The following is a 12,926-nucleotide window of genomic DNA, read 5'->3' as shown; positions in this document are numbered from 1 at the left end:
ATAAAAAAGCTATGCTGCCTATGAAAACGTAACATGATATCTCTTGTAATTTAGTAGAGTAAAAACCCATCACGAAAGTTACTGCCAGAGTTTTATGTTAAGAATTAATTAAATTTATTCAAGAATGCGAACTTATTCTGCATCTGCATTGAACCTTCTCCCAGAAGTCCAGGAAATTCGACGATCTAAGTTTAGGCCTGACGTAGCCCAGTGGTCAGGAGCGAGAGTGCATCGCACGCGTTCCTTGAGTGGACCGGGGTTCAAGCCCGTGACTACTAAATACGATAAATATTTGTATTGACGATTTATTGTAAACTCTACTGACTTGGTTGTCGTGCCGGAGTATAAACAGAAAATTTATTTAAATCTTGGCTTATTAATGGACGGAGTTGGATCTCGTCCATTAATAGCGTTGGTTTGTCCTGAAAATGTAAGAAATGTAGGGGTTTGGCAAGTTACTCAACTGTACAGTATGAAGCGAAGGTATGCTCTCTCTCGAAGGATCGGGTATCAGTACTCTGATTCCAAGTGAGGTAATATTAGTGGATGATTCAATTGTTGGGAAAACTGGGAATGTATTCTGTAGTCGAGACAGATGGAACAAAACCAGACTTAACCAGGTGCTAAAATTGATGACGATACTAACAGTTGCTGTCAGTTCTTAAGCGCATATGATTATACTTGCGGATGCCAGTGACTTAAAACAGTGGTTCCAAAATTACATTGTAACACCAATACCAAAGATTAAACACCCAAAATTGGCTAAGGATTACAGACCAATTTCTGTCAGTTGCACCCTACAGAAGGTATTCGAGAAAGCACTGCTTCCCACCATCAATCAACACTGCTTCAGCCATAGACCACCACATTTGCACTCAGTTATTTCGGGTAGATCAACAATAACAAACTTACTGGAAACCCTTTTTCGCGTGCAGAAAGCACTAAATGAGAAAAAGCAAATTGATATTATTTTTTTGGATATCTCCGCAGCCTACGACAAGGTCTCAATTCCAGCGCTCATTGCGATTTTAAAGAATTATTTTAATGTAAGAGGAAATTTGTTAACTATAATAACCAGCCTGCTAGAACATAGAAAACTTATTGTTAAGCACCAAAAGCTACAATCTTGCTTTACCATCTCGCAAGGAGTGCCACAAGGGGGAGTTCTTTCGGCTACTCTCTTCGCGGCCGCCCTGGAGCCGTTTCTTGCACGGTACTACAATTTTATAACATATGCTGACGATGTAAAATTCTTCATCACTTCCAAAGACCGTGAATCAGCAGAAGGTATTTGTCAGATGGCAAATAGCACAATCCGAGAATTTGAGAGCTACCTGGATTGCATCGGGCTCCGTATTAATGCACAGAAGTCTGCCCAAATGACGATAACTTGCAAGCAGAATAAAAATGACATCTCGATCTCTGTGAACGGGTCTAGTGTGGAAAAAGTGCACTCTCACCTGGACCTGGGTCTTAAGTGGGATGACAGACTCACCTTTGCTCAACACTTCGCCCATATGAAGACAAAAATATTCGCCGCTTTATGGGCTACTAGACAGGAACTGGTAGGAATTAGGGATCCTCAGCTAGCGACCAAGTACATTTTAATGTGTGTCCTGCCAATTGCAATGTATGCCTCGCAAATCTGGTCTTCAGCTCCAGATTCGCATTATAAGTCCGTCCTTGGGATCGAGTACTGGTTCTTGCGATGGCTTAACAGAGTTGCTGGCCACCCTTTTACTATCTCAAGGGCCATTCTCTACTCAAACCTTAACATCACACCCTGGATGCAGAGGACAATTAACAGAAACATACACACTCTCGCACAAATGCTCACAGGCAGAATAGATGCTCCAGTCCTGGATAATATTCTAGTTAAACCGCGTGCCACTGCTAGACGTTGCGGAGAAGTAAATAATCCACTGCGTTCAGTCCTGAACAATCTTAGTAGCCTGCAAAGATTCTTCCCATCAAATGCAGCGAAAATATTTAACTCACTACACATAGATGCCGAAAAACTGTGTGAGGATGCAACGTACCGGAAAGAGATCTTCCAGGATTCGTACAGACTTACCGAAATATGAATCGGCTGCAAAGTACCAAAGAATTGTGAATAAAAGTGAAACTTTCTGCTTTAAGAACAATAATAATTTGTTGACTGGAAAAATATACCTTCTGTAACAGGTATGTTAATATGTAAGTTATAGATGGAATTATTAGTGAATTGTAAATATATGAGTTGTATAATGTATGTACAGAATCATTAATGTGTAAATACTGTATATATTAAACATAAAATGTGTATATAATATTTCGGGACGAGACGTGTTCAGTATATGTAACCCACTGCACGTAGTATCTCGTACCCTGATATGTATTTAGCACCCTCCTGGCACTTTGCCGTCCCGGGGTGGTTTCCTTATGGAAATAAACAGATAATAATAATAATAATAATAAATAAAAAAAGTGAGCGATGCGGCCCCCTGGAAGGCGGTGTGATTACCTTGAGAGGCAAGAGGGCTGCAGGGAGGGCGCTGGAGGAGGCGGACCTCTCTGAACGCTTATTTAGTTGATCGCTTATTTAGGATTGACCAGAGTAGAACCTAGAGCGAAACACCTTTCTCCCTTCATATTTACAGTTTTACTGTTTCAAAGCTTCCTTTAGTTGCTTTGTTTGTATTTACGATTCAGAGTTGTCACAAGATAGCCAATTATTGGTAATAACTATTGATTTTATTAAATATTAGTTACCGTACATCTGTGGTAGGTGGAGGTTTGTGCTTGTTTGGTTAGTAGTTATAAATAAATATTTTATGCTGGTTTTAGTGTGGTCATCCAACTTCTCTCCAAGCAAATAAATCTGCCCCAAATAACTAAACTTGGTGATTAAAGATTACGGCTTTAAACCAGATATTGGGACTCTAGTATCATTTCATCAAGTCCATCCATCGCATTAAAATTTTATTGAACAGCAAAGTAGTTACTAAATGTGGTATCTAAGACTTTCGCTAAATAACTATAAAACTTTGAAAAGCTGCTATGACTGATCAAGTTCATCAATTTTGTTTAATTAATTAAACTAAAACTGTTAATTGGATTTTGAATAAATGTGCAATTAATTGTTAATGTTTTGAATTTTATTGTGTTATTATCTTCCTTTGTGGGTTGTGCAAACCGCTAATTTGAATAATGCTTTTTATAGGGTAGGGGCACTGCGGATGAGTTTATGGAACGAAGAGGACGGTGTCCGAAAAAGTTTGGAAACCACTGACTTAAAATAAAAACGAACTGACGCCTTATTAAGAAATACGAAGTCGTGCTGGAAAAATTCCATGAGGCAGGTCAAAATTTTCTTGTCTGCAGTTTCTGCCCACTCTTAATAGGAGGGACTGTATGGTGAAGGCCTTGTGGGATTCTGACAAGCTCATATGGTGAAGTTTTCCTCAACTTGGCCTGCCCTACATAATAAAAGTGGTTTATTTTGTAAGGATAGAATTGCCTTGAACAGGAGAGAGAGGAGTACAAGGGTCTTTGATTTTGACTCCATAGAGAAGGGCTTAATGGTAAACTCAGGGTTCTCTGAAGTTCTCTCGGGAAGGGGGGGGGGGGGTCAGTGGGATGAATGAAAATTGTACCAGCAATTGAGAAGTAACTAATTGCAGTCCGTAATATTTAATGTCGCAGTGCGGGAAATTTAGAAATTCATCAGCTTTATATCTAAATTTGTGCCATTTTCCAGATCTGAATTCACTGTAAGGTAGTGTTCAAGTCTCGCCCACTTGAGAGAACCAAGCAGTAATTGATCGTCTCTATCTGACATCAATTGCAAGTTTGTCGAGTTAACTTCGAGATTTAGTATAGTAAAGAGTGGATCATTTTAAAAGTGCTTTAGCTGGTATAAATCTGTCAATGAGCAGCTTTTGGCGGAGACAGTTCACCTTTTTGAACAGCATCTCGATGTGACAAAATCAAAATATCATTCAAAGGGTTGAATTGTGTACAACTAATTACCAAGTTAGCTGGTGATGGTGACGCCATCGCAGATCATCACCAACTTATCATAGTTATCCTTTTTCTGATACTGGAAGGATGGCATTGGAGTCCTTGTCGTCAAATCAAGTGTCATATGTCCACAAACTTAATTGAGACTCAAAGAAGTGTCATATTAGCAAGCTAATTGAGGCGGGAACTCTTGTGGGTAGAGGTAATTGGGATACAGACAGCTATCCGCCTGAACAGCGACTACTCTAATTAGCCTTCGCACCTGTTCTTGAATTTGTCCTCTCCAAGGCCGCAACCAGCTTGAGCGACTTTCATGATGTCAACCCGCTGTTATGACTTGTCATTAACGCAAACACGATCTTCTTATCCTGGTCGCTTTGATTTCCCATCCTCTTGAAATTGTTCCTAAAATGTTGACAGCATCTTTTTGTACCAAGTGCTTCTAGACACAATGAGAAAAGTTAAAGGAGTCGACAGATTATCTACATCCTGTCCTCAAGGTTTGAGTTTTAACCTCCCAACCAGATATCAGACCTGTTCACCTATCTCTCAACTCAACTTGATAATTAACTCTCAATGCCAACGGGTGTCTGATAAGTGAGCTGACATTGAGACACATAGCCTGGAAGAACTAAGTGTTCTAAACCGTCGTGTCATTTCAGCTTGCAACTGTCCTGCCTTCACTCTTCAGCTAGTGTTCTATCACAAGGAATGCCTTCGTGAGTGACACGGTGGGTATAATGGATATATTCGCAGTCCTCCCATACCGGAAGAAAAAAACCTGAGTTCGAATCCTGTCAATAATGCGAGTAAGCCCATAAAATATGGGCTTTTTTCACAACGTGACTGAGCTAGTCTGTCTCAGGCAGGGGCCGTATGATTTTTTCCCCTCAGAAACTTGAGTTTATATCTTCCACCAAATAGTCCGATCGAAGAACACTTACAATTACAGACAATTGTAAGTAGTTAATATACTGATACCTCTTAGCTTCAATTGCTTTGGTGCGTAACATACACACATACTTTACCACAGGGAATGTAAACCATGGTGGTTTTCAGTTGCCGGCAACGTTGGATCAGCGTCCTTATGAGATGATGGCTTAAAATGATTTTAAACGCAAGTTACTATAAAAAGCCAATGGCTGGCTTTATGCGCATTATGAAGGCGCATTATGCGCCATCAAACCCCCATAACAACAACGACAACCAGTCAATTGAAAATCTGGAATTTGCACTTAAAATTACGTATAATGATATGTTCGTCTTCTAATTTACTGTCGTAATTAAAATGTTGACCAGAAACAGTTCGTTGTCATTTGTCACCAAATTAGCATTTTGGTGCAGATAAAGAACAATGTATCCTTGAACTATTGGGCACTTCCAGATGCTTAAATAAGGATTAAATCCATAATCGGGCTTGTGAATCACTCCTCTGGAACGTATGGACTTGCACTTACAAACTTCCATCGTTATAGAATAATAAGAATTTATTTGGGGAGTATATCACCAGCATCAAAATAAACACGTTCTGAGAATCTGTTCGAAAATAGAAAATTTTTGAAAAAAGAGGAATATTTCGAACACTATTTTAAGCAATCGAGTATTTTTTGCATAATATGCTGTTCCTTCCTTTATTTCTAATTGGCATTGTGTTTTCCGTGATTTGTTTTTCTTTCATTGCACTGTTAGAACCGATTCTTCGACCGGTTCTCGGTCAGGGCAAGTGATACGACCTTCGCAGCGACCTGGTTTTTGAATGAACGATGGTGTAAATCGAACAAATGAATAACACGCCTATCTGTAATTCATGGTTCTAGTTATCCAATGTTAACTTTGGGTTCTTCAAGTTTTTTTTTAGTCTGCCTTTTTTAGAATTTTAAGACAGTTACATATCAAGATCTTATCTGCTTACATTCCAGTTCCAGTTGACATATTGCAAACCACACTCTCATTTACTCCTGAATTATATTTTGATTTCCTGAAATCTAAAATTTTAGGTAAGCATTTTAGTTAAGCAAATTCGAAATTTCATCTTGAATTCCATCACTTTAGTTTGTTTTCCTATTTTATATTGATACATTGCAGTATCTTACATTTGTTTCGTAAGCACGAAGTAGGATTTGAAGACCTAAAACTAGCTTCAGTTTCTACTTCCTTGAGGGTTCTTCCATAACCTACTTCATTTCATCAGAGTGATTCGGTATTGGTTTGATTCCTGTCATAATCCGAAGTTGAAAAATACTCCGTATGAAGATGGGGAATACTTTGATGGTCTTTTCCACTTCGTGATAGTATTAGTCGGTCTCGGGCCACTGTTGCTTGGTTTTTCATCCCTTAAAGCAGAATACACGCAATTTACAAGCACACTCTACTGATGCTGCATGATCTCTGCGCAAAGAGGAGAAAAGTAGATATGTCAGAGTATTAACTTCAGTTAATTATATGCTATTTAGGAAAAACTGCATGCTATTTAGTGTTTATGGCCAATAATAAATCCTTGCCAACTACGCAGAGCCTCAGTAGTTCTACGCTCCTGATTTTATGAGATTTTTATTTATTTGGTTTGTTATTGCGAAAACCATCCTAGAATAGCTTAGAGGAAACTTACTAAATTCACCTTGAAGAAAACCTGTTCAATCATCCTGGTTATATTATTATTGTTATTTAAAGTATCCTCCACTCTTTGAAATCCCGTCCACGATCAACCCAAGTGATGAGAGACGAGCGAAAAGCTCATTTCTCATCAATTAGGGTTTCGTTTCTACTAACTGTAGAAGTACTCCATTCTTCTCCAGAAACGATACCAAGATGGCTGCCGTGATTAGTGCAGTTTTTCCTTTAAAATGTCACAGTTCATTTTTGAGAGAGAGGGAGAGTGAGAGAGAGAGAGTGAATAGCTCTCATTTATTATAGGGTAGGCTTAACTCATATTTAGGCGTGTTAGAATAAATGCATAATGCACCTATTGTCTTCACCGTGTCCGTTCGTCGGTCCTCATGGAATAACTAGGCTCCTATTGGATGAATTTTCATGAAATTCAATGTTTGTCTCAGTTGGAATGCTAGCATTTCCAAATTTCATTAAAATCGGATTGAAATGTTGCAATTATTATTTATTTAATATATATTACATAGACTGTTCATATATTTTGTATTGTAGTTGACGTACTGGAAGGCGCCTCCGTAGCCAGGTGGGAAGGAGCAGCAGTGCGCAGCACACGCTTCTTGATTAGACCGGGGTTCGAGCCCGTTACCACCAAATACGGGGGATGCGGGAAGGTCAGGGAATGACCACCGCATATCCCGGAGCAATATGGCCTTAGTTGCTAATGCTCCTAAAAACCAAATAACAACAACAACGACGTACTGGATATTATGTTTGTTGCCGTGCGCTGATTTGTTACTGTGGAGGAATAAATGGGCAATATGGGGCCCACAGATATATTGACTTTGTCTCACGCAGTGTTTTATATATTTTGTACTTGAAACGACAGCTCAAGTGAACTCGTAAACATCCTGTCACAACATTACAGCACCTTCATTTGCACAGTTGGCAGTTTCTCTTGCTCACATGTTCCGTTCGTACTTTTACTCTTTCAGTAATTGCAGTCCCGCTTTGTTTTGTTCATTTATTTACTGAGGCTTCGAAGCCATTTTTCATAGTGCCGGAAACATCCTTAAAGATGTTCTTTTTTAATTTTATAGGTTGTGGAGCTGCTGAGTCGGTGCACGTGTCCGTCCCAGTTTCCAATGATCAGGGTGGCTGAAGGCAAATATCGAATTGGAGACACCAAAGTTCTCATCTTTGTAAGGGTAAGTGGAGCACGTCTATCAAATACACTTCGTTATTGTTTATTTTACTTAACTGTCATAAATATTTATTTTTATTTTATAACAACAAACTGACTTACGATATTTAACTCTCCTCTTTGTCAGCGTTCATGTTGAAATTTTAATGATATACATAACAGCGTTTTAAAATTAGAATGCAACAATAAACTTAAACTTAATTGAAATGTTTGCACGGATGATCTTGCAACTTTATTTACCTTTGTAAATGTGTTAACTGGATTTCATGATAATAATTATATATGCCTAATTAATAAAAAAAATTGAAAATAGTTGCTGATACATTAAAGAAATTTGAAAATTGTGTTTACTTTTTGAGAAACCAGTATGCTCTCCCATCACGCTCCAGTTGCCTTTGGGCTAATTTCGACTGCCCTATCACCCAACTGTATCGAAGAGAAAAGCAGCTGCCGTCTTTAATGTTTCTTTGTGTGTTGTTTAACCTCCGGCACAACCACAGAGATCAGAAAAGTTTACAGCTGGCCATTTGGCAAGACCCTTATCGCCAACTGAATTTTGTGATCAAGTGGATTCGAATCATGGCCAAGTGTATTCGACGGTACATCCACTTAATAAAATATCGCATCAAGCCTCAGTACAAAAGGCTCGACACAATTTTATCCATAAACTAACTTAACACTAATCAATTCTTTAAATTTTTCTTAAACAGCAATATCAATTCTCTTTACAACTTGAACCAATAAACTACTAAACATTTCCTTATATTTCTCGTAATTGCCTCAACTTCAATCTTACTCTAAAATATTCTACAGTTTTATCTAAACACCCTTTCCAGTACATCATAGTTCAGAGGAGTTACTTTCTGGGGTTTCTTTCTGCGGGTTCCTTCCACGAAGTGCGTTGATGTCCCTCCTCTTAGTTCAAGTCTGCCATGTGGCTCTTCCAGTACTGTCTTATTTCGGGAACAGTTCTCTGATGATGCTGAAGGAAATTACCATTGCAGCAGTAGAAGCCAGGGGAAAAATTTGACTGGCCTGTTACTCAACTTCCGGATCAACTTGTAGCACAGGAACATGCCCGACGACAGATAAATTAATCTTTCCCTAAAAACGTTACTGTTTAGTAACTGGAGAAGACAGGTATCATTTTACTTTACTCTTTTCAATACTTTCTCTCTTCTAACGCTCAGTCAACTTCTCGCCCTCCCCCCCCCCTCACACGCTACTAAACAGCCTGGGAAATCTTCACTGCATGGCGGGACTTTCCCAAAGCTGAACTCCGAACTACAACAACTACCCCCTTTTCGGCTCGAAAATCTTATTTATGTTCTTCTCATTTTCTTATCTCCTCCCATCCAATTTAAACCTGACCCAATCACGGTGTTATTTTCTAAACTCACTCTTCCCATATGTCAGTAAATCACGTTCTGTTTTTTCCACACAACTGAACGTTTTCATCTTTTACCTCTAGATCACCTGCTGACCATACTTTTGAAGCTCCTGCATACCGGTGCCCTTCTCCAAAATGCCCTAATGTCGCGTTTTGAAGTAGCGGTATAATATACCGATTAAATTATTGTGCTGACTACTTCCCTGAGCGCCTTTTAAATTTACCTTTCTTTCCTTGTATAGCTCTCTGTGTCCCAGATTTAAACGCTCAAAGGACTCTGCTACTTTGTCTATTGTTCCGAAGCTTTTAATTTTAATGTATTTCCGCACCTGATCACACCGTTCTTTCCATATTCCTTAAGTGCTCTACCGCCAGGCCTACTCCCATTAATGGAAATATTTCCATAATGATGTGTTCTTTATTCCTTAAGTTCTTTACCTTCACGCTCTATTCTTACCAAGAAAAATATATTTGCAAGACTTTGTCTTACACCCTAGTGGGTAGCACAGTTGGTATTATCGCCGTTCTCCCCACCGGGTGGAAAAACTCGAGTTCGAGTCCCGTCGATGGCGTGAGGAAGTTTTATGGGCCTTTTTCACAACTGGCCGAGTTAGTCGATCTCAAGCGAAAGCAGCATAGTTTTTTTCTCCTGGAGATTCGGGTTTTTCGACCAGAAAAGAGAAAATCGACCACAGAACATACCAAATTTCCAGACAGTATATACGGAACAATATTCTCTGATCTCCTAAAACCCCACTACTACAACAACTTTATGGCTTACAATCTCTACTTTTGGTCTCTGAAACAACTCAGCGTATGCACCGAATTGTCGCATACATGTGAGCTGTCGATGCACCCAACTATCCTACAACAAATTGTCTTGCAACGAATTGCATGATCCCAATACGAATGACTCGAAATCTCGAATTAAATGCCTTCAGACCTCATTATTTTTCCATTTACTCTTCATGTTCCTTGAGATGGAGCCAAGAAAACGAATAAGAAAAAAATTCATTTTATTATTCGTGATCAAAGCGTGACAGCATGGTGATTTATCTTAGGAATAAAAAATTGGGATCATTGTTGAGATTTAGGCACATCAGCACAACTGGACCATTTTGCGCCATATTTACGTACTCGTAACAAAAAGATGTCATTGCAAGATTAACTGTAGGGCAAAAGATTTACGCCATCGTGAGATATCACCGGATATCCAGTTGGAAAGTGTTCATTATCTGTAGTTACCTATTTCTAAATTTCTGTGATTTGATATTGCTTTGTACTTATGTAATAGTCGTAATTACCATAATGTTGACAAATTCCAAGAAACTTAGAAGGGTCGTATTATTGCAATGCGATAAAGATTTTATATCTATAAATTGCGTGTGTTCTGAGATCGATTTGCTGTTTGCTGGACGAAAAATACGAGTTTCCGGGAGAAAAATCGACGCTATCCTCTCCTGAGACTAAGTTAACATCGAGAACGACCCATAAAAATCCTTCGCGCCTTTGAAGGGATTCGAATTCGGCTTTTTTCCACCCGGTTGAAGGACAGCGATTATACCAAAAAGAAAGTGATACACTGAAAATATTAACATATATTTCATGGACTTTTCGCTGGATTCTTCTGAATTTTGAATAATAAGCAAGAAGGCATAAATGGTTCTGTTGTATACACATCAACATTGATGTAGGCATTTGGAAACTCCTTTTTGCCAGATACGTGAAAAGCAACGGGATGATAATTGGAATTTGGCCTTCCCGCATACTCATCGCTTATCAGAAAGAAATCAGGCGTCTATCACGAAAGCTATTGAGGAGGTGTTTGAGGCGAGAGGGCCACGCCTCGCATATTAAGTTACCGATTACAGATTTCGATTTACGCCTAATTAAACTTGATTATTCATGGGATTAAAAGTACATTTGAAAAGCCAGAAATACGTCAAATACAGTGTCCGGCGAAATCTAACGCCGGACACTGTATTTGACAAAGTGACACTGACAACCCCATTTACCAAAAGTTCCATTACATGGAATTGAAAAATGGTTACTAAAAAATAAATATCCATTCACGACTGATGTGAAGTTTCCATTATGGCCATGACTGCTTCTGGCAGGATGCCAGTTTAGTGAACAAGACACCCTGCAAAATATTGTTCGCTTTAACAGGTTACAAAGCTCCACACAAAGGCGAAAAGAAAAGAGTAACACGTGTTTCTCCTCGTGCTTACTCTACCATAGTGTGAGGTATGAAAGAGTTGGCCGACAGAGACGGACGTGGGAGAAAGTGAAGAATGCGGGGAAACTGAATGCGGGAAATTGGCCACTTCAGCACACCGAGGTAACACATTCACCGCCACGTTCTGCTTGAAAGACATCGTTGGCACCATGACGCTCTCCTCCGTCTTGGTTCACCGAAATATGCCATGCAGGGCACTGTCCGTACACCGGAGCGTCCTTGTCAGTCTACAGCTGACCTTCGTAAGGCAGCTGGCTCCTCCCAGACCTTGTGCCCAAACTGCGACTGCAGATGTGCACTCCCGTGTTTATTTGCAACAGCTGCTAATCTCTGATTAAATGCTAAATCTGCGATTTGCTTCTTTGGGGAGGGGTGTTTCTGCTGGTGCTAAGCATGTGTTCGATCAACTCGGATTTCACGTCTGTTTTGAGGTCGAACGAATAGAAGCAGAAGGAAATAAATAAAATTTCTGTTTATGTTATGTTCTGTTTATTCCACATAAGATCAGAGGAATTTACAAGCTACAGAGGGTACAGTACACATGCGTTTGAGCTGAACTACGGTCAGCTCAAACGCATGTGTACTGTACCCTCGGCTTTGGCCACTGTCCAGATTTGTAAGAGAGGAAATTTTGGGCATTCTTTGGCCATAAGTGCTACTCCTGAAAGTATATTTGCCCGCAAATTATTGTTTGTTGTTTGACGAGAAACTCTGAAACTCAGGGATGCTCTGCCGGGATTTGAATCCAAGCCGATTGCATGTTGGCGTGGAATAAAAGCCATCTTGGTCACTGTACTACCCCCAAGGGTACTTTTCAGACAGACGGTGTCCTTCACGTCCGTCCTGCCTCTGTTAATGCACTGGAAATGGCAGTCTGCGTAATACCTACAATCCGAAATCTATTATCACAGCCATATTAGTTCTGTGCACCCGGCTAATTATATGTAGCCTTCAATAATTAGTGTACGCTGAGTTCAAAAATAATATCCATTTTTCTCCATCACATTATGTGCCAGTTTTAATTATTACAAGTTTGGCGACCCCTGGTTACCCATTTTTTTTTAATATGACCGTGAACTTTCAAGAAGCTTTCAGAATGCGCCACTCAAGATAGCAGTACAGTAGTACATAAATGGACAGTCCGCGAAGGTGGCACAGTGGTTATAATCAGTCCTTCCCACACCAGGTGGTAAAGACCCGGGCTCAAATCCCGTGAGGTTTCCCCTCGGGAAACTCGGATGTTTCGACATCCGAGTATCATTGAAAATATTCTCAAAATATTATTTTTAAAAAATATATAAAGAAGATGGAAAGAAGACACGAGGGAAGGTGAAATATAAATTACTGGCTGATATTTTGAAAAAGGTATCTTTCGTAATACATAAAACCGGGTAGAAAAGATTTGAGTTCGAGTCCAGTGGACGATGTGTTGAGAAATTGTTATGGGCCTTTTTTCCAACGTGGCTGAGTTAATCGGTCTCAGGCGA

The 12,926-nt window shown here is 39.5% G+C and overlaps 1 protein-coding gene across 1 annotated transcript in view; it reads left to right on the top strand.

Annotated features, from left to right (window-relative positions):
• The window catches only part of LOC150085160 (uncharacterized), a 134,796-nt gene that overhangs the window by 90,723 nt on the left and 31,147 nt on the right, over window positions 1-12,926 (top strand). Inside the window, exon 2 of the mRNA XM_090373897.1 lies at window positions 7,707-7,814. Within this exon, the coding sequence (XP_090230023.1) occupies window positions 7,707-7,814 (108 nt within the window). The remainder of the gene's footprint in view (window positions 1-7,706; window positions 7,815-12,926) is intronic.

The sequence above is a fragment of the Mastigoproctus giganteus genome, chromosome 5 (genome assembly GCF_048544385.1).
Source record: "Mastigoproctus giganteus isolate SK-2022 chromosome 5, ASM4854438v1, whole genome shotgun sequence".
In the NCBI taxonomy this organism is placed as follows: domain Eukaryota; kingdom Metazoa; phylum Arthropoda; class Arachnida; order Uropygi; family Thelyphonidae; genus Mastigoproctus; species Mastigoproctus giganteus.
Note: the sequence above shows the minus strand (reverse complement) of the source record. Positions and strands in the feature narration are given on the sequence as shown.